The sequence below is a fragment of the Octodon degus genome, unplaced genomic scaffold, assembly GCF_000260255.1.
Source record: "Octodon degus isolate 3935 unplaced genomic scaffold, OctDeg1.0 scaffold00034, whole genome shotgun sequence".
Taxonomy (NCBI): Eukaryota; Metazoa; Chordata; class Mammalia; order Rodentia; family Octodontidae; genus Octodon; species Octodon degus.
In genome coordinates, this window is record NW_004524610.1 from 16,940,612 (window position 1) to 16,967,197 (window position 26,586).

The 26,586-nt window shown below is 34.4% G+C and overlaps 1 protein-coding gene across 1 annotated transcript in view; it reads right to left on the reverse strand.

The window, feature by feature from the left end:
- Positions 1-26,586, reverse strand: part of Ccdc91 (coiled-coil domain containing 91) — a 327,571-nt gene that overhangs the window by 60,235 nt on the left and 240,750 nt on the right. The window contains exons 7-8 of the mRNA XM_023714223.1: positions 23,090-23,167; positions 2,686-2,793 (exon numbers count right to left, since the gene is read on the reverse strand). Of these exons, the coding sequence (XP_023569991.1) occupies positions 2,686-2,793; positions 23,090-23,167 (186 nt within the window). The remainder of the gene's footprint in view (positions 1-2,685; positions 2,794-23,089; positions 23,168-26,586) is intronic.

Sequence of the window (26,586 nt, forward strand, 5' to 3'; positions counted from 1 at the left end):
ATAACAAAAATAAATAAAATGCATTAAAATTTAAAGGAAAGATACAGCATGTTTATTCTCAGGAAACATACCAATGTAAAAACCCTGCAAAAGTAAGATACAGTCTTTCAAGGTAGCACCTAACACAGCAAGGAGCTGTGCCAGACTGGAAAGCAAAAAGGCCAACTGCTTTCACTGGAAATGCTAATATTTAATAAAATAATTATACCAATTCTTCACAAAGTCTTGCAGAAAACAGAAGCAGAAAGAACACTTCTCAACTTGTTTTAAAATAGCAGATGATAACATCTTTATCTTGTCTTGATAGCAAGATAATTGCTAGAAGCTAAAGTATATTGCCTATATCCCAAGTATCTAATAAAACAGTAGTGAAGCAAAGCTTGTATACTTACTGTAAACACTTCCAATAGAAAAGGTAAGGAATTAAAAAGTCATAGGTGATCCTTAATGTAACAATTGTAATAGTAGTTATCTTACTATCAAGACCAGATAAACATGTTAATGGGAAAAGAATCTATAGATTAATTGCCTCATGAACAGAGATGTATAAATCCTCAGCAAAACCTTAACAAATTGTATCCAACAATGCAAAACAAAAATTTTATCCCCATGGCAATATGGCATCTATTGCATACATACAAGTGTGGTTCAGTATCTCAAAATCAATTGATATAACCCATCTTACTAATAAACTAAGGAAGAAAAATAAAGTAAAATATATAAATGACAAACATGTGAAAAGATGGTAACCATCAAAACACACACACACATAAACACACACCCTACAATTAAAGATACACACAAACATGAGGCATATATATAATTATATATATATATATATATATATAATTTAGAAAGCAGTTCTCTAAAACTATGGATATGCTTTAAGTTAACAGAGCTGACTATAATAAAATAGATAAAACACCACAGGAACCATTTCCCATAAGTGCTACCAAAAATGGCCCTTGAACCCTTAATTTTCTATAGCAAGAATCAGGCTGAAATCTTATTGTCCATATCCACAGTAAATGTTACAAACAAAGTGACTGAAAAATGAAGAACTTACAACAAGGAGCAATGTAATAGCGACTTTGTCCCAAACTCCTGAAAAGGGAATCATGATCAATCACAACGCGTTCCTTACCTCCACCTCCAGGACAAACACTTTTATTACAATTGTTACATTAAGGATTACCTATGACTCTTTAATTCCTTACCTTTTCCATTGGGAGTGTTACAGTAAGTATACAAGTTTTGCTTCACTATTGTTTTATTAGATACTTTGGATGTAGGCAATATGGCTTCTAGCTCTTCCGGTCAAAAGGGACCATATAGCTGGACCTGATAATGCAGAAACTATGTAAGTCGGACCTCTCCTATCCAACAGAGGTCCTGGACTTTTGAGTTTGAAGTCATTACAAGATAGAAGTTTCAGATTTTCTCCTATAATGATAGGATATGGAAATCCGCCTGTGAAATAGAGACTGCATATGTGCTATATTAGTGCTGTTCACCAAATACTTTTGGCTCTCTTCCTTCAGGTTCCAGAAGCTCTTACTACCTGGTCCTACTATGATGAAGTGGGACCTGTCGATACAAATTGGAATTGCAAATGTCAATCCCAAGCCAGAGTACTTAGCTGCTCATGGAAAATGCAACAGGAATTACTCTTATCTTTTAAGGATAACAGATAACATAGTCCACATAGAAAATACACTCTGAGGATAAGACCACGAAATAGAACGCCAAGACAACACTCAATGTATACAGAGCATTAATAAAATTTAAATTTTTGCTGTTTGAAGACAGTGGGTATAACCCACCCCATTTTAGTAATATATGTCTTATACTATTTTAAAGGTAGATAATTTTAATTCTGTGATTTATGTTCACACTTTTACAGCCTGGTTATTATTTATCATCCAAAAGAACAAAATTGTTACATCATACTTATAAAATTTCTTCCAAACACTTTGATAATAGAACACTGAAAAATATTTAATAGAACTGATCATCTTGAGGATGAAGTAGCACATTTATAAATCTTCAATTAAATTGAACACTTGATTTTGTTTACTAAATTGTAGTTAATTTTCTCACCATCGTCTATAACATGCCATTTAAATAAAGTTGATTGTGTTTTCACCATTCAAGTTTTCCATCACTGAAAAGTGTTGCAAAGAACTTACTATGACACATCCATAAGTCCTTTGCAAATAAGACAGTTAATCATTTAAACCATTTAATACATTATTGAAATAGAAGGAAAAATTCAAATAGACACTAACGTCTGTGTGAAACAAAAAGTAACTCAAGCATAAATGCTATGTTATTTGTTATGTATCATTTGAAATTTTGATATATTTTTAAAATAAATTTAATATGTTATCAAATATTAATTATAAACCTTAGGTCATTGAAAGTTATTTAGGTAAATATTATTAAAACTCAGAAATTAAAAGAAAAATTATTAACGGGGAAAAACCTACTTATTTAAGAACTTCACTACTATTTGTGGTCTATGATAAAGTTCTCAAGCCTGAAGCTTAAATAAGCATATCTTTTTTCTCTAAAATGCATGAAGAAAAGCAAATGGCATGAGGCCAAATAAACAGCTGCACAGCTCTCAGGGGAGAGGAGTCAGAATAAAAATATAAACACAAAATGGATGTACACTTTTATTACCTGAGCATTTAGCAGCTCTTCACACTTGTGTGCTTGTTTCTCAATTGCAGAGATGTACTGTTTTTCAATAGCTTCTACTTGTTGCTTGACTGAAGACTGTAGTAATGCCTAAAAAACAAACAAGAAAATTCTATGGCCCACAGACAAAACTTGGAGCCTAGAGAGGGCATGAGAGTTTTTTATACTTGTACATACTGGAAATACAACACCTTCTGCAGCACAGAATATACATTTGTAAACAGTAAAGCCATATATATCTCACTACTTTGAGCTTTCAGTTTTATCGTTCCCTACTGCCAAATAATCCAGACTTTTTGGCTCAGATATTCCTTTTACACACCTTCTCTTTTAAAAAGACCAAGTCATAGAATATGATGAAGAGAGCAGTTCTGCTAAATATAAATTCAGTTCAGTAAAGACCACACAGGACGAGCAGCAAATGAAAGCTTCTGAAAAAAATAAATAAATAAAAAAGAAAAGAAAGAAAAAAAAAAGCCAGACATATTTCACTGGCTGACAAAACTCCACATCCTCTCGGCACACTATAATATCCCATGGGCCAAGCGTGATCTTCAAGACCACAAGTCAAGTAAAAGCAGATGGAAACTCTGAGCAACTTGAAGCATAAAGTAACTGACCCCCCTAAAGGAAGTTCATGCCTTAATGTGAAAAGGTGGATAAACTTAATTGGGCTGTATAAGTGATGGAAGTAAGTTAAACATAAAGAAGATATCTCTGCTCTAAAGAAAGTCAAATCAGCATCTGAAGATATCCAACACACTCATTTCCTCATTGAAGATCTTCAGATTATTACAATCATTTTTCTTTTTCTCTTTTAAGTTTTATTTATGCTATACTACCATGGTCTTAGGAGGCATTACAAATCCTAAATCAGGGGCTGGAGAGATGGCTCAGTGGTCTAAAGCACCTACTTGGAACAGGCTTGGCAAAGCACAGGGACCGCAGTTCGATCCCCCAGCACCACATGCCAGCCAGCCCCGCCCCCTGGTGGGCTGAGCTGGCCACACACACACAAACACACACACACTAAATAAATGTTAAAAAAAATTAAAAAAAAACAAAAAGAAACAAACAAATCCTAAATCATTCTAAAATATGCATTCAACTAAATATATATGAAGTCTCTAGCAAATACTCTTTCTAAACTACTCACATTCAGAACAGTAAGCTGAAACAGACATGTCTTACAGAAAACAGATCATTTACACATTCACCAAGAAAAATAAACCAAATCTCTCAATCTGTTTTGAAAATATCTTTCTTCAGTTGGAAACAACATGCATTAAGATACTAAATAGATATACAGTTTAAAAACAAGCAAACAAACAGACAAATACTTTTAACCAAAAGGTAACCTTCAGATTTTTAGGTGATTAACTCTTTTGCAATGGAACAACTGTAGCACTGGTAATGCTGGAGTCACAACAAAGACGCTACGGACAATGAAGACACTACAGAATTACTAGTAAATCTGTAAAGGAAAATAAAACTTTGCCTGAAATTTAATCGAAATACAAGGGACTGCCTTAGTCTGTAATTTTCTAAGGTGGAAAAAAAACCCATTATACAAAATTTCAAAACAAGGTAGGATAGTAACAATAGCTAATACATTGCGTATTGTTATCATCAAAGTAGTTGTTCAGACTACAAGATATAGGCGTGAAAAATTGATAAAAACAGGCCAGGCAGACAGCTCAGTGGATTACAGCACCTGCTTAGGCAGAGTGCAGGGGCCGGGGTTTGATCCCAGACCTGCTGTGCCGACCCTGCTCCCAGGCATGCTGAGACAGATTGAGACTGGGCATGGTGGCATGCACCTGTAATCCCAGCGCTTGGTAGGCTGAAAACAGGAGGATCACTACAAGTCCAACCTGTGTAGTGAGACTCTGTAGACTCTACTAAAATATGTTTTAAAAAATTTGGTCAAACAATATAAGTCTAAAAACTTTCTTTTCAATAAGCTAATAGAAACTAGTGGCATAACTATCTTTACATATATGTATTTCCTTTGCCCATTCTTTTCTCCTTTCCTCCATTCCAGTTATTCTTTGCTTTTGAGCAGTTTCTTTCCTTTTCTCATTATCTACTGCATATATTTTAAATCTTATTTGCTCTTTTAGTTTCTCACTCTAGGGAGACAAGATATTTATACTTGCAAGTTTGATTTACTTCACTTATAAGAATGGTTTCTAGGGCTGGTGAGATGGCTCAGTGGTCTAAAGCACCTACTTAGAACAAGCTTAACAAAAGCAAAGGGACCGCAGTTCAATCACCCAGCACCACATGCCAGCCAGCCCTGCCCCCTGGTGGGCTGAGCTGGCCACACACACACACACACACACACACACACACACACAAATAAATAAAATTAAAAAAAAAAGAATGGTTTCTAGTTGCATTCATTTAGCTATAAAAGCCTCAAGTTCATCCTTGTTTATAGCTAAGCAGTACTCCATTATATAAAAATAGCACTTTTTTAAAATCCATTCCTCAGCAGATGAGCATTTAGGTTCTTCCCAAGATTTAGCTGTTATAAATTGTGCTGCTATAGACATGGCTGCACATATATTGCTGTGGTATGATGTTTTTATTTTATTTATCTATTTATTTTTTTCATGGAACCAGGGATTGAACTCAGGCCTCTGCACTTGCCAGGGAAGCGCTTATTCTACTAAGCCATCTCCTCTGCCCCTCGATGTATTTGATTCTTCTGGGAAAATACCTAGAATGGGAATAGTTGAATTAAATGGAGGCTCCAGTCCTCATTTTTTTTTTTTTTTGAGGAATCGACATACTGATTTCCACAGTGATTATACCAGCATATACTCTCACAAACAGTATGAAATCATTTTTTTTCCTACAGCTCCTCCATCATTTGTTATTGGTTAATTTCTTGATAATAGCCATTATTTCTAGAATGAGATGGAAACTCACTGTTTTAATTTGCATCTCTCCAATAATGATGTTGATTATTTTTCACATTCTTATTTGCCATTTATATTTCTTCATCTGAGAGGTACATATTCCTCTCAGATGCCCATTTTTGGTTTAGGTCTTTGAATTGGGAAGGGTCTGATATTTTCAATTCTTTTAGTTCTAAGCACAAATCTTTCTTCTGAGGGACAATTGGATAAAATTTTTACTTACTGTGTGGGTTCTTTTTACTCTGTTGATAATTTGTTCTGATATGCAAAAGTTTAATAAAAAGAGATACCAGTTGTTGATTCTCTGAAGTATCTCCCATCAGTACAAGATTTACTACAGAATCCTAAAAGAACATTATGAATCCAACTATAAGAAAAGTAATTCAATTGCTTTGGAAAGTAACAAAATTTATTGATCAATCCATTAAATTAAACTTTACCAATAGAAAATTTTAATGTTATAATGCTGCAAACTAGAAGCTAAAGACAAAACAGAATGCAAGGTACAGAGAACAGACATCTTCACTAAAGTCACTGATATTGCATATTCAAAGTATCTATAGCAGCAATTTACACATAAGAAATTCAACAAAATTATAAACTAAATAAATCAATTTATGATGGCATGCCCAACCCTAACCATAGGTCTATTCATAGAGAAATTATTAAAACTTTTATATTTATGATTGTTTTTCTTGTCTATAGTATGGGCAAAACTTCCTTAGAAAAATTAGCATGAAACAGGAAAGGAGAAGAACAGAAAAGTAGGTCAAGGAAAATCATTTATCAATGCTACATACTATATAGAAAATAAAAATAATTTTTTTCAAAGTGCAGTCAAAAGGTTTTCCTGAAGTAATATTAACTGAAACTTCCTCTGGACACTCTATCCACACATCTACAGGTCTTCTAACAATACTTTCATTCTCCAATTTATCATGAATATCCCATGTCATAGTTCGGGACTTTGCAAGGAGAACAATACAATATAGCTCACATATTTTTAAGATTATTTTAAAGTGAATCACCCAAAGAAACATATACCAAGAGTGTAGGAAATCTCTCCATACACTAAAGACTCAAGACTCCAGCTGAGGGCCTGAATTCCACTGTAATGTCCTGCTTGCGTCCAGCTGAACACTTAAGAGACCATAACAGTGTCTTATGCAGGTGTGTTTCATGGATCAGTGCTGGGAAGGCCTAAAGGTCAGTGATAGAAGCCAGAACATCTATGGCAACAGAATGAAGGATCTGTGCTATCAAGCTGAAGGATTGGTACTAGATAGAGCCAGGAAGTGACACTCAAGGTAAGAACAGAACATCCCCAAGAAGTACCACAGCCATCCTCAGCAACAGTGAGGTCCCAAGCTCCTCCAAAGATGAGGAAAGCTGAGTTCTCATCAGGAAAGGCAACACAACAAGCTTCTCCAGGAGACTGAGCTGTGTACCATTTTCCCCTCCAGAGCCAGGAATCGATGCTCAAAGTGGGGACCAGAGCTTCCCCAAAGTGAACTGTAGCCATTTTCAGTGTCCATGAGGCTTCAATCTCTTTCAACCATGGAGAAGAGCAGAGTTCATCATGGAACCCACATCACAAGCTTCGCCAAGAAAACCAACAGCTCCCTAACAACGTTTTCATCTCCAGCTCTGCCTCTTATGCTGCTGGCAACAATCGTGAGATTGGTCTCCCAACCCAGCACTAGTCTGGTTCAGTTTAGCTGGCTGGGTATTATAAGTTGACTTCCAGTTGTCAATCCACCACAGCTTAGCACTCCAGACTATGAAAATGAATAGACACTGTCTAAATGTTGGCGATTAGATTTGGCTCTGAATGTTGCTCTTAACCAACTTGTCTTAATCTTCCATGGTTCTTGGTGAATAAAAGCTATACTTTGCTAACTTGAAACACTTCAGAGGTTAAAAAAAAAGTGATAGGCTGATTTCATACATTCACACATACATTTATATAAACATTTTTAAAATCTTTCCTGAGTAAGTCAATACTCTAGTTATGGTGCAGATGCAGTTGCATTTGAGGGAAAATAGGCATCTCAGAAAATAGAAATTAGGTGATATATTTCTGTGAAACAAGTTCAATCTGCATTTAAAGCTTTCATTTACTCGATTCCACCTCCCAATTCAAATCCAAGTTTTTGGCCTTTGATTTCCCAGCACGGCGTCTCCACAGCCACGGACACAGCCCTGGGGAGAATGTGTGTGCATGTTTCCTAGGAGTGAACACTGAGGAGTAATGGCAATAGATTTCGTCATGTTTCTTTTAGAAACCAGGAAAGAAAGCATTACCTAAATTTTTGGAAAATTGACTTAAGCAACAATCTTCTCCATTATACTTTGATTTAAGAAAGAAAGAGAAACAGCAAGGTCATGCAGAGGCTGCTGAAAATCTATCATTTTGCACATCTCAAGCATTTGGAGTTGCAGTGATCCTAAGGTTTTTCTATGTATCTGAGTGTTACTCTACAATTAAAAAGAAAAATGTTAATTTATGGATGCAGATCTAATCATGGAAATTCTGTATTGCCTTGCCATGCTATAAAGTGCTTTGAGACAGTGAAGGCCAAAGAAAATCTTCAGGATACAGGGAATCATTCCTGCTGGCCTTGTTGTTAAGGGATTCTAGTAACAGAAGCGTCGTTACCTCATTACCTCAAACACCGCAAAAAGCTCCCAGTGAAAATTTCTTTTGTGCCATGGACAACACATTAAAATTAAGAAGTTTCTAAAATTAAGTACAGCACAGAAACATTGTGGGTCTGGGTTCCAGATATTTCAACCTTCTGAAAAGCTGCCACATGGTCTGGCCTCTCCTTCAGATGCCACAGTACTGTTCCTTGTGACTTGAATCAGAGCTACAGTTTCAGTTTAAGAGGGGGAAAAAAAGTGGAAAAGAGAATTCTGTCTAGCATACCCACTTCACAATCTTTTGCAGCATTAAACAAATGTCAGATTATTATACTGTAAAGGCCTATGCTTTTTATCTTAGACTAAAGCCTCAGAGAACAAAAAAGGAAGATACTAAGGTTAATGTTAGAAATCTTTAGCTTAGATATTAAGCACATATAAACTTTCCAAAGTGGTATATTATTTTGTCAGAGGAAAGTATCAAGCTTTGAGTGACCTGTTATATATCTTTTATTTATTTGGTACAGTCTCGCTACACAGCTTGGACTCTTAAGTGATTCTATTTTCAGCCTCCCTAGCCCTGGGATTATAGGCCTATGTCACCATGCCCAGACTCCGTCACAAGCTCACGGCATTCTGGGGTCAGGACCGGGGCAGCATGCAGGACTGGGGATCAAACCCTTGTCACTGAACTTGCCAAAGCAGGCACTTAGTCTGCTGAGCCATCTTGCCAGCCCAGGATCCCTCATTTTTATGATACATGAAATTCATGCTTGGTGAATTCAAGATGAGATCATGATAATTCTTTCAGTTACTAGATTAAGATCATTAAATAAAGTAATTAGAGTGGGCATTGTTGATTGATGTCCAAAACTGATTAATATGGCTAAAATTGAGACACAGGTAATGCATGTATCACAGTAAACATTTATAGTACTTACAATGAGACCTATAACATTTTACCTTATAAAGAAAAATGTTGACTTTCAATACTAGAAATGAGTGATTAAGGAATAATATGAAATCTAGATCATGTGTGAAAATCCCAATACTAAATAAAAATCTATTTAATTTTTTTAAAGACCATTAAAATAAGTAATTTTCTTCACATTACTATAAATCCATTTGTCACATACAGGTGTCAAACTGTAGCAACAAATTTTTGCTAACAATGGAAAGCCGAAAGTATTAGGAGACAGAGGTATGACTCAAGTAAATTTTATGAAAAACTAACAAAGACTACATTTGCATTTATGTTTTCATTTATTCTCATTGACAAAAAGTTTGTGCCCTTGGATGATAAAATTCTAACATACTTCTACTAGATTCTCTTCCAGATAAAAGTTACTGTCTGTTTAGTATAGACATGACTATCTTACGAGTGATATCTAAATAATTCAAGTCCATTGATTTGGACACCAAAGAGTCACAGGAGATCCATTACCACAACTGAAGCAGGTGCCTGGGTGCCCTTAGGGCCAAGCTTCTTATATATTCAGTTTGACAAAAGAAGAAGGAAGACACAGTAAAGGCACATCTATCAAACACTATTATAAAATGGTATGAAATGAGATTGCTGGTTTAATACTACCCCAGATTGGACAAACTACCAAAAATTATTTTCAATGGTTATGTGAATTTCTTGTTGAAATAGTAAAATAGGTGCTCTATCTAAAATAGACTAAATCAAATTCAAATGGAGGGCTGAGGAGATAGCTCAGAAGAACAAGCACCTGCCTGGCAAGTGCAAGGTCCTGAGTTTAATCCCCAGTACCGGAAAAAAAAAATGAACAAACTCAAGTGGATTATTCTTCAAACAGAATTCCTTTCTCATGGCTAGAAACAAACTTATCAGTTTACTATAAATGAGGACATGGCAATTCTAAGCACATTACATGACCTGTACCAAAACAGATCCTATGGAGAAGAGGAGACTGACACTCAGAATGATAAGAGGAAAATTTATACCATATACATTTTCATATCATTTGAATTTTGTATGGCATGTGTATGCTACCATATTTTAAAAATGCATTTAATAGGTATTGTACCTTATATTCCTTAATAATTTACTCTTGCTAAAAATTAATATTCTCACATATTAAGAACATAGAGATCTGATTACTCAGAATGTAGAGATTAAAATCAAAACCAAAGCTTTATTTTCCAACTTTTATACACTAATTAGAATCCCAAATGTTATGACTGTTATATCTCTGCTTTCCTTTCACAGCATCTGTGTTTCACAGTTTAGAATAAAGAATAAATTAAACCATTGTTACAGCTTCTCTCTAGATGTCTCCCCAAAGCTTCATGCGCTCCAAGGGGAGGTGACTGAATCATGGGTGTGAGATACTGAATCAGCCCACTGATTGGCTAGCACAGTGGAGTGTGGATGATGGACTTACTGAAGATACAATCCCCATCTTGGGAGGGAAGGGATAGCAACTACAATATACCTATAGCCTGGGTGGAATAAGTTGGGGGGAAAAAAAGGAGAAAAAACCCTAAAAGGTTCACTGCTTCCTGCTTGTCCTGACCTCCTCTGTGATGCCCCACTGCCATCGGCCCTGTGTTGGAGCAAACAGACTATGGTCTGAAACTTCAACAAACTATGAGCTAAATAAACCTTTCCTCCTTTAACTTGTGGGTGTTGGGTAGTCTGTCCCAGCAACAAGAATTAACTAAGACCACCACTATTTATACCTCTTCAAACAGGTAGAAAATTTAAAAACATTCTCAATGCTCATCATCTTTAAAAATATTTACACATGCATGGCCTCATTAGAAAAAGAAAAGTTACTGAGTAAAGAGAATGTTAACTTATCTTTTATTTTCTGTTGATAGATACAGTGTATGGCCTTCCACTAACTGGATTATTGGCCAGTAAATAAACAAATTTGTAATAAAAACTAATGTTTTTCTTGAAAGTCTAAATAAGTTAAGTAAAATTCAAAGTAACTAAATATACACAGACTAAAATCTGTGATTCAGTTTAGAAAAAGGGTTTAAGAACTGCACAATCTATATATTACACTGATTAGAACAGATATGAACATGTATGCTTGGGCTGGGCACATATTTCAGTGGCACAGCACCTGCTTGATAAGAGCAAGGTCCTCAGTTTGATTGCTGGTACCAAAAAAGGGAAGGTTTTCTTTATAGACAGTACTAGGTAATCACTCTGCCACCATTATTACTGGAGTTAGAAACCTTCTGAATAAGTTGAAATCACATGAAAATTCAGATCAACTTTCAAACCCACAGGAAAGATCTAACCTAGGGCTGGCCAAATAGCTCAGTGGATTAAAGCACCTGCAAGCAGGCACAGGGGCCAGGGATTTGATCCCACCCCCGGGGCACACTGAGACAGCAATTGAGACTGGGCGTGGTGGAGTGTGCCTGTAATCCCAGCTCTTGGGAGGCTGTAAACAGGCAGATCACTAGGAGCCCAATCTGGTAGTGAGACCCTGAACACCCTGTAGACCCTTCCCTAAAATACAAAAATAAAATAAAATGAAAAAGATCTAACCTCAAGTAAGTGAATGATAAAGACTATTATTTATGGATATAATGACCTCAAAAGAGCGTAGTAATCAAGTAGCTGAAAGTTTTATTATAAAAATAAGAAATCTATAATTAATATCTGGGTAAAAAAAGATCTATAATGATAAAATGCTCAGTCTTGTGTCAATCACAAATAGTAATCTAAAAAAGGAACTTACAATATTTAAAGTGCATTTTGGGCTGGGGAGATAACTCAGTGGCATAAGAGCCTGGCTGCCAAGTGTAAGGTCCTGAGTTCAGTCCCCAGTACTGCGTGCTATGCCTGCTCCAGAACCCGGTACAACTCCCCATTCCAGAAACAGGTGTGGTGGTGCACACCTGGAATCCCAGCACTGGGGAGGCTGAAAGAGGAGGATCACTAGAGTCCAAACTGCATAGTGAGACCCTGTATTTAAAAAAAAGTAAAGTGCATTTTATATGAAAATTTACTAAGAGGAAACATATGTCCCTATGCTTTATGAAAAAAATGAATAAACTTCATTTAAAGTTTGTTTTTTGGAGTTCATTTTAAAGAAATACTTCACTGAAAACTGTATTTAAGACCAAGTGAAGTCTTCTTCCTAACTTTGACCAGCAGGCAGATTATGCAATAACAATAGAAAGGCAAACCTTACACCTATAAAAGAACAAGGTTTTCTGTAAGGTTTCCAGTGTGTTTTGGAATGGGCCTTGATAGAAAATCCATAAATATAGCTTTGCATGCAAAACTCTGGCCTAATCAGGAGACTCACAGGCACAAAAAACTACTATCAACTAGACAACCTTTCTCAGTCCTGCACTGGAGTCAAGTCTGCCAGGAAGGATAAGAGAGGACAAGCCAAATCATGAGTTCCAAACCAATCACTTGTATCTAGTATGCTGGTAGGCCAAACTTCATTGGCAACAGCAAACATCTTTAGTTGTCCAGGAAAAATTTAATCACATGATAAAAGTTGGTATTTATGAGAATCCTTGTTCAATCAAATAACTGAAACTATAAATTTTTTCATACCTTTGGGTTAACAAATTGGTGGAATTCAAACAAACATAGTCAGGTCTCACGTATTTTTTTTTAACTTTCACCATCCTTGAACAAAGATTTAGCAGTATCTAATTAAGGGCAACTATCCAAAGAAGAGAAAACAAAGTTGTTTCTCTCTCCTTGGAAAAGACCTTTATATAACACAAGTAATTCAACACCCTGGGAAAATTTGGTCTTCTTAATGTAATGTGCTCTCCTGTATTAAACAGCATAAAACAATTCAAGAGTTTGAATAAAACACTAGGTAGTGTATACTTTCAAAAATGGAATACAGCAATCATGTAAGACTCTAAATTGGCACATAACATATGCTACAGCTAAACTTCAAAGCAAACTTGAACAAAAGGAACTTAAGGTACATTTAATTATTTTACCAAATGGACAAAATATGTCAACAATATCCCAATTTAAGTCAATTGTCAGAAACAAAGATTGCAAAAGAAAAAGGGGTATGTGTTGCTATATGTAATTGTGATGAAGAGATCCTGAAATATGTAGCTATTTATGAGTTTTTAAAATGTTCCCTGTTTGGGCATGAAAGAACTAAGAGAGCATAAACAAATTCTCATTTCATGGCAATAACAAATTTTTACATGAACAAAACATGACACATCAAATGTTAAGCTTAACAATCTGCAAATAGGCCAATAAATGTACAATATACCTTTAAATAATTATTGTTAGAAATCAAAGAAAAGGAACTTAAGGCACATTTAATCATTTTAGGAAACGAACAAAATAGCTACAATCTTGGCAAAACAAAAGTTAACAGAGAATACTAATGTATTAAGAATTTCTTTTTTTGGTGAGGGATGCATTGGGGATTAAAAGTGTCTGCACAGAGCTATAATCCCTAAACTCTCTTTCTCTTCTTCTCTCCCCTCTCTCCTCTCCCTCCTCCCCTCCTCCCTCTCTCTCCCTCCCTTCCCCCTCTCTTCGGCTTCTCTTCTCTTCTCTCTCCCTCTCCCTCTCTCTCTCCCTGCCCCCCTGTCTCCTTCCCTCCCTCCCTCCCCCCTGGGTCTCACTACATGACAAAGTTGAACTTGAGACCTCCTGACTTAGCATCATATAAAACCACATAATACCACACCCAGCTTCTTTTTTTGCTTTGTCAGGCTTTTTTTTTTTTTAACTACCACATTTTACACAGCTGACAACTATGGCAAAATTCAATGATTCTCAACACTTTATCTATTATGGCCTGAAAACTGTCTAAATTCTTTAATTCCAAAAATAAAATCCCTAGAACCAAAAAGTTACTCATACAGCATGAAATAAAAATTTTGTATGTAAGACTTTCAAAAGGAGAATTTTTTTTTCAAAGTGATCTCTTAAATAAAATACCACTTTAAAAGAACATAAAAGAGTAGGGGGTTGCTGTCATAGCACTGAAAAAGAAAATTTTGTATACAGTAGCAAAACAAAAACTTTAGCCAAAGCAAATGTTCATGTCTTGTGTTGAATTAAAATTTTAATGACCTGAGTTCTAAATGAGATAAAATAAAAACAATATGTTGAATTTAATTTCTTGAGTTCTTTCCCACTCACTGTTATAGCATATTAGCAAAATTTTGACTTTCAATTTTAACATACTGAGTTAACTTAAATGTTTCCCTTGGAAAATTCTTCCCAAAAGTTATTTAAGGCAAAAAGAAAAATTGTTTTAGGGAATGAATATTTAACATGACTTAAGTATTTATACAGAATACATTTCATATAATACACACACACACACACACACACACACACACACTTTTGGAAAGAAAAAACAAAAAGCAAGCATCTGAAGCATCTGTGCAAGCAGACACTTTTTAAACAGAGAAGTCATCTTATTCTCTAAGTTATACAATTGTATTTTAGCAAATATTCATGGTAACTTTTTCTGAGTCACTCTATACAACTAACCAATCTTCTACTACAAAAAAGAAAAAAAAAGTCTTATTATGAACACTTATTCCTCACATCAAAAAAGGCATTACATTTAAAACCATTTTGATGTACATCAAATTGCTAATTTCTAATTTACAGCTAAAACTCACTTTTTATTTGACTTTCAAAAATAGTGAGCAACCCATTCTACATTCATTTGATTTCTATTTGTTTCTCTCATGGTTATTGTACAAAAGAAGCTCCCAATGATTTCAATGGAATATAGTCCATGCAAATATTCTTAAGCATATGTGCACCCATACAACCTAACTTTGATAAAGTAAATGATACTGATAAAATCTGGAAACATGACAACAGCAAGCTGAAAGGAAAAAGGCTGAAAACAACTGGTATGCAAGCATAAGACAATAGCTGACAGAATTCCTTCGAGAAAAACTTCTAGAACTTTAAAAGGAACATAGACACCTAGACTCTCTCTATACCTATAGACTTGATTTTCTAAGAAGTATTTTGTATTTAAATTTATGTCTTTTAAAATCAATGTAAATAATTTACTCTGTGCAAAAGAACTTGAGATGCAGCATGTTACATAGAAAGCTTTCTAAGGTATTACTGTGCTTACTGTCATCAATTATCAGGATGACAGAATTTCTAAGTCATCACAGAAATAAAATTTGATTTTTTCATGATTTTGCAGTGAGCTATTTATATTCTAAATGAACAAAGGAATACAGGCTTTTAAACCACAGCTCAAGCTTATGAAGAGCTGAGCTATCTCAGGTAAATATTTCTAAAAAGACTACAACAAGAATTCATTGTACGACTTTGAGAAGTTAATAACCAACTACTCACTGGATAATAAAAAGGCACTGAAAGTGCTATGATAGACAACTGATACACTAAATAGAATAACTAGTGATAGCTGATATGTATTAAGGACTTACTAGCTGTATACTACGTTTTTTCCACTGGATGTCCACAACACTTCTGAGCAGAATAGCTTCCAGAGCTTATTCCCTTATTTACTGATGATGAAACTATAAGCCTTATTTTTAAAATTCAGTAAGCACAAGAGGGGGGCTCTGAATCAGGTCTAACTTTCAACATCCAGTCCATTAGTGAATTAGTGAGTCCAAAGCAGAAATTCTGGTAGGCACGCAACACACTTTAGGTAATCACAATCGAGGGCCTATAAATTGTTGTACATAGTCATTAAGACAGACAAAATAAGAATATTAAGCCTAATATCACATCAACTTTAAATCTTGAAACTTTTCAAATGTAAGATCAGGTGACAGATCTTCCTTGGGCAGTTCCTACAGTATGGTACATGACTTAAGTTATGTAAACAGTGAGTCACTACTAAAAAGAAATTCCACTTTGATGAGGTTAGCCAATTTCTTAAATATAGGAATAATGCCAGTAAATAAGAATTTTCAATTATTCATGAAAAGCAAAACCCATAAGAATGTCTATTTTTATTCTGCAGTCAGAGCTGTTAACAGGAATACATGACATGCATAAAAAAAGAAGTTGGAACACAGATTTTTTTCAGTATATATGAAAATTAAGAAAGTCCCATATTAAGGTTTAAATTAATATTTGAAGTCATAGTAATTTTCTGCAAGAAAATTCTAAAGCATACCTGGAATTTATAAAATGTACATTTTCAGAAGTTACTGACACATAATATATAGTCCCTTATCAAAAACAAAAAACTACTAGGGAAAGGAATATCTAAACATCCAAGGGCGAAGATATTCATTTGACAAGATACACAACCTCTCATCTCTTTATCAGCACAATGAGAGTAAAGAGAATGCCAAAATTTTCAAATCTGCATCGGCCTAAGAATAATTACTTTTTTTCTTTTTTTTTTTTTTTTTTTTTTGCGGAACCGGGGATTGAACTCAGACCCTTGTGCTTGCTAGGAAAGCGCTTATTCCACTGAGCCATCTCCCCGGCCCATAAGAATAATTACTTTTGAAAGGAAGGATATATGTAACAGAAGAATGGGGGAAGGTGAGAGTTCTGGAATGGTAACATTAGGACTTAGAGGAAATTACCCCAAACAAACATCATCTGAGTAGGTTAAATTAGAAAGACCAAAGTCTCTGGAAGTTGGTAAAGGGCTTATACTAAATTTTATTCAACAAAATGTACAGAGATTTGATAGGACCACTATGAGGCAATAGTTCTCAAGTTGGGAACTTTGATTACCCATCCATTGTCCAGCCTTATTGAGCAGCTTAAGCAAGCTCTCATTAGGCAACAGGCCTTTTCCTTCCCCAAACACTAGTACAGCAGAACTTATACCTGGTGGCTTCAGTAACTGATGAACATTAACATTATCCTATACTCTGCTTTATGCAGTAGAAGTTTTATATCATACAGTGGAAGTATCCATTCACCCTGCCATGCCTAATTTCTGCTAAATAGGAGGGATTGGGGTGAGACCAGCTGATTAAAAAATATGCAGAGTTCTTTTTCTGTAGATATCTGTATAAATGAGACAACTGCTAGGTTAGCCTGTGCAGTTATTTGTCAGTTCCTATTTATCTCAACTTCCTGAAAGAATAAACCTATTCCAGGACGATTTACCAGATTTAAAAATTGTAATATCCTATCCTTCAACATCTGGATAGGCAATGATGGGAGCCATCTGGCAAATGTAGTACCTGTCCTTCCCCTAACGATAAGCTGCGGCTTCAAAGGGAAAATCTCATGAGAAAACCAAGATGTCAAATTAATCATTTTAATCATCAAGTGTCGCCACACAGTATAGAAATTAGCAACACTATCCTTTCTTCAGAAAGTAATAACAGACACAGAAATAGGAAAGTGTGTGCCCCCTCCCCACAAAGAAAACAGGACGTAACGAAAATTGTCCACAACAGGACCTAAATGTTAGACTTACCAAAGGTGTCAAAGCACTGATTATAAAAACACTCCATCAACCAAATAAATTCTTAAGGAATAAAAATAAAGTATGATGATAACTTCTCAAAATATATAGCACATTGATTAAAAATAAATTATACAAAAGAACTATACAGAAATTTGGAGCCACAGTAAAATTTAAAACAATGAAAAAATTCAAGGAAGGAATCTGAGTTATGACCAAAAATATACAAAATTTAACTACTACTGAAAAAACTATACAATCACAAAAAGAGGAAACATGAATAAAGAAAAAAAATGAACATAGCAACAGAAAAATATTAAGTCCATACAAAGCAGAACATGATGTACGTACAATAATACAATGAGAAAAGAGGAAAAAGTGAAGACTATGAAAATGAGTAAAAGAAATCCTATGACTTCAATGAAAATTAAGAGACACACACCAAGATACATCACAGTGAATATAAAAATTCAAAAAGAGACAGCTTAGGAATACTGTAAAAATTACAGCATACAAAAACCTCAAAAAGATTAACAGCTTACTTACTGGAAAAAATGAAGAACTGAGGGCAGTAAGATGATATTCAAACTGCTAAAATATAACCAAATGAGGAACTGGCTGTCCACAACAAAACTTATATACAATAAACTTATGTTTCAAGAATGAAAGCTGTGAGAAAAGATATTCCCCCACACACAGGTTCATTGTTAAGAACAATAACTTAAAATACTTTAACACTAAATAAGGCTCTTTAGACTCATGCAAGCAACTACAGGCAATTCCACATGGAAAAAAGAAGCACACTTTCAGTAAAGGTCATTAGGATGGCAATTTAAAATGACCAGATTAAAATAAATAAAAATAAAATGACCATATCATTGGGTGTTTTTTCCCTTCTTCTCTTAATAGATTTAAAAAGCTATTACATAAACAACATATACATAGTTATAATTTGTACATTTGATGAACTTTATATGGAGAAACATGCATGCAAACAGCAAAACAGTTAATAACTGAAAAAGTAAAGTGCATAACAAAACATTTTATAGGTTAAAAAACATAACAAAAATGTCTAATTAAACAATTAGATATAAGAATTAAAAACATTTAACTAGCTAAATACCAAAAAATACATAAAGTAAAACTAAAAGAGCTGAAAAGAAAATATAAATCATCCAGCAATAATATTTAGGAACTTAAAAATGCTACTTCCAATACAGAATAAAATAATTTGGCCAAGTAACACTACACAGAAAATATATAACCACCACTAAAAATCCAGAAATATCTACTAAGCAACTACTTAACTTACCAACACTATAATACATATTCTTCTAAAAAGTCAATGGAAAATGTCCAGATCAGAAGTTAAGCTGCAAAGCAAGTCTCGATAATTTAAAAATATCTGATGTCACCAAAATAAGTTCTCTAACCACAATGGAATTAAAGCAAAAAGTAGCAGCTACCAGAAAATTTAAAAATCTCTATGGAAATTAACACACTTCTAAAGATCTACTGAGTCACAAGAAGCATAAAGAATATACAATATGTGTCACATAAATGAAAATGAAAACAATGTAACGAAAATAAAGTAAACCATTTGAAGAAAATTAATAACTGTAAATGACATTTTAAAAGAAAAGTATAAAATCAATAAGATAATTATATCTTTTTTTCAGAGTTTCAGAGTTTTTTCAATTTAATTTCACTGATATACTTTTTATATACGTAATGATCACAATTATCATAGGGAATTTCTTTCTGTATATGATATACTTCGATTCTCCTTTTTCCTCCCATTCCTATCCCCTCCCTTCAATCTTTCTTCCCCTCCTTATTTAGAAAAGCTGTGTTTCTATAGTTTCCTTTCCCCTTCCATCCCTTCTTCCTCCCTCCTCTGCAGTTCCCCTTCCAAATTGAACATGTTCTATTTCCCAATATCGAATTATATTTTAAAGTCAATTATATTTCGTAATTAAATTTTGTATTAACATACATTAATTACAAATATCAAGAATTCAGTGTATATTTCAATCTTTGCATGTCACATGCCCTAAACAAATTCAGCCTCTTTATATATTCTCTCCTTACCCTTTCCCAATCTCTAGTATGTGCAATTGTACATTATTCAGATTGATATTTGTTTTAAAAATCTTAACTGAAAAAGAAAAAAATAATCCCAAAGCAAGTTAAAGTAAGCATAACACAGAATGGAGTAGAAATTAATGAAAGAGAGACCACAAATATAAGAAAAAAAATTCTTTAAAATACTAACAAAATAAACCCTTAAGCTAACTGGACCAAGGAAAAAACCTCAAATTACAAAATTCAGAAATAAAAAAAAGAAATAGCAATATTCCTACCTCACATCATATACAACAATTAACTCAAAAAGAACCAAACACTTTTAGCGAATTCACTAATTTTTTAATGTAAAATAGTGAATACCAATAGAATAGTAAATACCAGTAAGGCAACAGAGAAGCCGAAACAAGTGTTAGGAATATAAAACAGTATAGCTGAAAACATTAAGGAGTTCCAAAACAGATTAAAGATAGAACAACCATGTGTCCCAGGAATTTCAACCCTATGCATATACATGGGAGAAATATAGCTATATCCATGTACCATTATTCTTAACAGGCAACAAGTGGAAGCAATTCAGATGCTTATGAACTGTTGCACAAATAAAATATAGTATATCTATATAATGGAATATTTTACAAATAAAAAGGTGTGACATACTACTCAGACTTTAAAGACTGATGACATTGAAAAATTTACACAAATAAGTCAGTAACATACTATAAATTATATTATTCTATAGGAAATATCTAGAAGAGCTAGATCTACAGAAATACAGTATGGGGAGATGGCTCAGCAGTCTAAGCACCTGCTTGGCAAGCATAAGGTCGTGGGTTGAAGCCCCAGTACTACATGCTGTGCCAGCCCTGGAACCCTGGGTGCACTGTGCCAGCCATCAAAACTGAGCATGGTGGCACATGTCTGCAATCCCAGCACTGAGGAGGCTGAGACAGGGGGATCACAAGTCCAAGCTGCATAGCAAGATCTTGTACCAAATAAATAAATAAATAAATAAATACACAAATTTAAGAAAATACAGCAGGGATCACTAGTACATGGAGGAAATTGGAAAATGTTTGCTAATAGACACAGGTTTTCATAAAAATATGCTAAAATTAAAACTGTCATGAAAACTGCACAACTTATGAATGTAAGAAAAACTACTGAATATAGATTTAAAACAAATTTCATGTTAATTATACTTCAAAGCTTTAAAATAAAGATCATAAAATATCAAGATAGTATCACTTTCCTATTAAGAATCAAAATACATGATTGATTAAACTCAGTAATGATCTCAGTAATAAATTGAGAAAGCAATTTATACTACACTTTAAATGGAATATCATTTCTGAAATGCATGCATGTGAACATGGTCTGGGCTCCAAATAGCTTTATAGTTTAGAGTCTTCCATTCAAAGTGCTTAACCATGCATTAAGTTTTCTCATGCGAAAGATTGTGGAAAAGGGAGTAGAGAAATTTTGAAAATTCATAATAAAATACTGCACAGCATTATCATCAGTGTTTAATCAATTCAAGTAAACTGTAGAATCCCTGCTTCACTTTATGTTCTTTATCATTACTTTTTTAAACTATAATTTTCCTAAGTGTTCTTTCATATAGACACCCACATCAAAGTGTTAGGACTTCTGCTTCAACCTCATGCATAACTTAGAAAGTTCAAAAAGTAAAAGAAAGTATACTGTATTCATTCATGTCTATACTTTTCTCCCTTCTCCTTTCAGGTATTTTAGGATTTGTTCCCTACATTTGTTTTCTTTTTTAAAAAATATTCCTTGGAATACTTCTTCAGGCTGGATATGCTATGATAAACTATTTTCCATAATCTAGGAACATGCTGATTCATTATCATAACCACAGGCACCACTTTTTTCTACTTTTATCAAAATGACTTCTTATAGGAACTTCTGACATTCAGTTACCAACTAATATAACACTATAAATTCTATCAAGTCTTATGATGAAACTCAATAAAAATTTTCTATATCTACAAGAATTTGTTTTTATATTTATTGTACTAACATACTATAAAGGCAATCTAGAGCTAGGGGTAGGGAAGCTCAGTAGTGGAGATTTTTGGCCTAGCATGCATGAAACATTAGCAGCAATGCCAGGCATCACAAAGAAAAAAAAATAGCTGGCAGGCTGTACGTGTATGATTAAATTATGGTACACAATTCTTATAATGGGGCATACCACAGAACAGTAACAAAATCAGGATAAACAGATGTACTGACAGAAAATGTCTATAGATCACATAGGCTAAATATAGTAAGAAAGGGTAAATTGTGTAAGATAAGATTTTCTTATAAAAACAACTCAAAACTAACATGATTTGAGGACAGTATATTTATGCAAACATGGAGGGATCATACCTAGACAAATGTACATCAAACTTCCAATAGTGATTATTTCTGAGGAGAAATGATTTTATTTTTTTTTAAATGTTCTTTTCTATTACTTGCAAAAAACCATTGATTTAATATGAAATCTAATGTGAGAAAAGCAATTTAAAATTAATCTATAATTTGCTATAAAGGACTAAATTTATGTAGGCATGTAGTTAATTATTTACAATAATCATAAATATATCAATTTTATATCTCACTGATTGACATTAATCATAACTTCATTACTGAAATGTACTCCAAGCTATTTACCTTAATTTATATAAAAATGTGTGGTCATACACAATTTACCCTTTCTTGCTACATTTAGCCTATGTGATCTATAGATACTTTCTGTCAGTATATAAGTTTATCCTGATTTTGTTACTGCTCTGTGGTATTTTCCATTATAAGAATTGTGTATCATAATTTAATCATACATGTGCAGCCTGCCAGTTATTTTTTATTTCTTTATGATGCCTGGCATTGCAGCTAATGTTTCATGCATGCTAGGCAAAAAATCTCCACTACTGAGCTTCCCTACCCCTAGCTCTAGATTGCCTTTTGTTTGTTAGTACAATAAATATAAAAACAAATGTGATTTTTATCACATCTTAATTTTTTTCCTATATCATACATAGAAGAGACAAAAAAAGATGATATATCCACTAACTCTATTGTGTTCTCTATTCAAATCTGCTAAGGTGTTATTCTCAAATAGTTTCAAAGTTTTTATAAATGAAGAGTAAAATCTAGTAGTACCACATAATCTACTAAACACATTGTGCAATGAATATTTACTGATGAGCTGAACAGAATTCTCTACTAAAATAAGGATATGCTACAGTTTGTAATTTGTATACTACCTAAGCCTCTATGTTCAGTCTTTGCTGAAGTTTTCCAAGGTTTAAGGGAATAAACAAGCTCAAAAACTGCTACCTTATATTCATCCACAATAATTCCAAGTGCTTCATGACCCATTTTCCTCATGTCTTCCAATTCTTGTTTATGTTTTTCCTGGAAAAAAAAAAGAATTAAATCCATCTGTTCCTATTTTGCTGTTAAAATACTCTGACTCTTAACATAGCTTCCATAAATAATAGTTTGTACCACACTAATGCAGCAGAGGACAGCAGGTGAAAACAAAGAAAAAAGTTATTTAAAAAGAAGTTCTGTTTAAAAGCACTGGGGAGTACTAAGGCAATGAGTACTTAAAGAGAAAGAACAACTGGGAAAGGATAACTATGCTGAGAGGGAAAATACTGTCACACAAGCAGTGGTGCTTTCCCTCATGGTATTGTATATTTCTGACCTGGATCAAGAGAAAGAAACCTGTCTCAACAAGCCTGAGCCTCTACATTTTTTTTTTATTATTATTCATTCAACTATACTAGAGTAAAATGATTAGTTAACCAATTCTCCCTGTCTAGAACTGGAGAGGATGAACTCTATTTGGAGGGTGTTAATATTGTATAGAGGCCTTCTAGTTTTTCAAATACCAGTTCCAATACAAAATCACTATAGATAACAAAGGAAAATGTACAGCAGAGAAAACAATATATATATATATATGTATATATATATATATATATATGGATTCAGTTATTAGTTATCAAAGAATCTCAAAAAATGCAGAAATGAAAATTTCAAAAACTATAAAACAAACATAGCACCACACTGAACAGTCATTACAAAATCTGAAGAGTCCTACTAAAGAAATCAACAACAAAAAAGCTGATATACATACAAGTACTTCTGACAGAGATAACTCAGATAAATTTTAAAACATATTTAAGAAAGAAGTAACCCATCAAATAAAAAAAAGAAAACACTTTCAAGTATACTTTTATTAGGGTAACTTAGGGTATTGTATATCTCACACTAAAATTTGTAATTATTTAAAAGAAAATAAAATTAGGAATAAATCTCTTTTATGCATATAGGAACTAAAATCTGAACAAAATATTAGCAAATTAACTACAGGGGCACATGAAAATAATTTCCATCAAGTAGGATATCATGTTGGTAGGAGCAAGGATCACAGAGCCTCTCATACAATCCCCAACATGCGCCTCCTCTTAGTCATTCACCTGCCGAAAAACGGTAAAAGCTATATAACACGGATGGCAAAACCTCTGATAGCCTGGACCCCAAAGGACTGAAAGGAAAGACAGCACCATTACCCTGTGGATGCTGAGGGAAAATTATACTCAAGTAATGGCAGGGTAATGGCAATAGTTCCATCTGCTTACAACTACTAGCTGCTCTTTCATCAGTTTCTCTCATTTAATATACTATGCTGATTCAACAAGTTTGTCATATTAGAGCTAAGCTATTATTTCTCAAAACTACATAAGCATAAAGAAAAACTTCAGGCATGTGTTATAAACACAGACTTTTGTTGGTAGGATCACCAACCTACAGTTCATGATAGCCTTTTCGTGAGAAATAGTTCCACCTTTATAAGTGATAAGGCTGGCAGGGCATGCTGGGGATCGAACCCTGGCCATTGAGCTCTGCCCAAGTAGGCGCTTTAGTCTGCTGAGCTATCTGGCTGACCCTAATTTTTTTTATTTTTTATTTTTATTTTTATTTATTTTTTTTTTTGCGGAACTGGGAATTGAACTCAGGACCTTGAGCTTGCCAGGCAGACACTTATGCCACTGAGCTGTATCCCTAGCCCCCAATTGTTTCTATATTCTTATATATGAGAACATTCTTCATATGAGAACATGTCATCATATGAGAACATTCTTTCTCCTTCAATGTCCTTGTGTTACTACCAGTTCTCTTTCATGACATACATCTATATGTAGGAGTCCCTGGGAGTTGGATCTCTTCTCTAATGAATCATGAACCTATCACTGTATATACCATCTCTATATAACTGCTTAGGATAGGTATTTGAAACCCTGCTGTGGCTGACAGCCAGGTTCATTCATCTAACTGCCTATAATGTTTGTTACATGGATATCTGAAAGAATCTCAAGGTTAACAAATTCAGTATCAAATTCTTGCTTTTTCTACTACCAATTTTATAGTTGTGTAAAGTATCTTAAAATAAGTTTTTATTTCTCTCTTTTTCCCTCATGAGCCACAAGCAATCCTTCAGAAAAGCTTGCTGATTTGATCTTCATTTTCAACTCCTTAACAATCTCTGGAATACTATGATAGTGTGCAAGGCACTGTTCCATACTCTTTGCAAGACTGCTTCCTGTATGTGTCTATTAGTGTAACAATGTCATAGTCTACTGATACTTTGCAACAGCTTCACTTCAGCTCTTGTCCATTGAAATGGCCACTCTCTCTACCATAAAGCAAATACGATAAGCCTTTCAAAATTCAAGCTCAACCACAAAGAATGTAAAATGTAATTTCTAAGATACTAGGAATTGTTCACTGTATCCACAGAACCTAAAATATGGCAATGTCCCCAGCACAATGGGTTTCTATTGATAGTGAGACATGACACACTTGCCCAAATTTCCCAAAGTTAGGGAGGCAAAGGAGGGATTAAGGATGAGTGCACACTGTGACTACATACTGAAATACCACACTGAACTTCCTTTCAAATATACTTTGTTAATATTCCAATAAAATTAATAAACATTCAGGAAAAACACCCTTCCCATGACCCCAGAACTACACCACTGTCTTCCTAACTCCCTCCATCTGCTGTCACTGGCTCTCCCGGTTCATGATGAGTGCACACTGTCCCAGGACTACTGCAACTTCTATCTGTTGTATTTTGCATGCTACAATCCAAGGAAATGAGCTGCATGCTCATTTCCTCAAAGATGAAGCCTAAAAATGACCTTACCAGAGATAGTCCCTGACTGCTCTTGCCTGAAGTACTACATATTCATTACTAGGTGACAGTAAAGCCAGTAGAGTCAGGCTTTTACTCAATAAAGCACACCTCTGGTTGTGCCTATGGGGTGTATCCAACAATGACTGGAACAAAAGCTGGCACACTGGGAGATCCACCGCCATCCAACAGGCTTGTAGGTAGGGTCAAATGAAAAGAAGGAAGAGAAAGTTTGCCCAAATCTGAAAAGCTCAGTTCTGCTTGACTGGGTAGGATTTTTGTTTCTGTCATCACCATGAACATCAGAGTCTAGCTCCTTTGCCTTCAACACACACGAACAAAACTAAATGGGCTTCCCGGCCTTCCCTCAGACTGGCAGTACATCGTTAACCTCTTTTGTTCTATGGTTTCCAAATTCTCAGACTGAGCAGCTACTGGATGTTGTGGCTCTTCAGTATGTGTACTCTCCCATCTTGGATACTATAATTCTAAAAAAGCCCCTTTCATTTATTTTTTTTAATTGTACTAAGTACAGGGTCTACAGGGTCTCACTACACAGATCAGACTTATAATGATCCTTCTGTTTTTAGCCTTCTAATCGCTGGGATTACAGGCATGCACCACCATG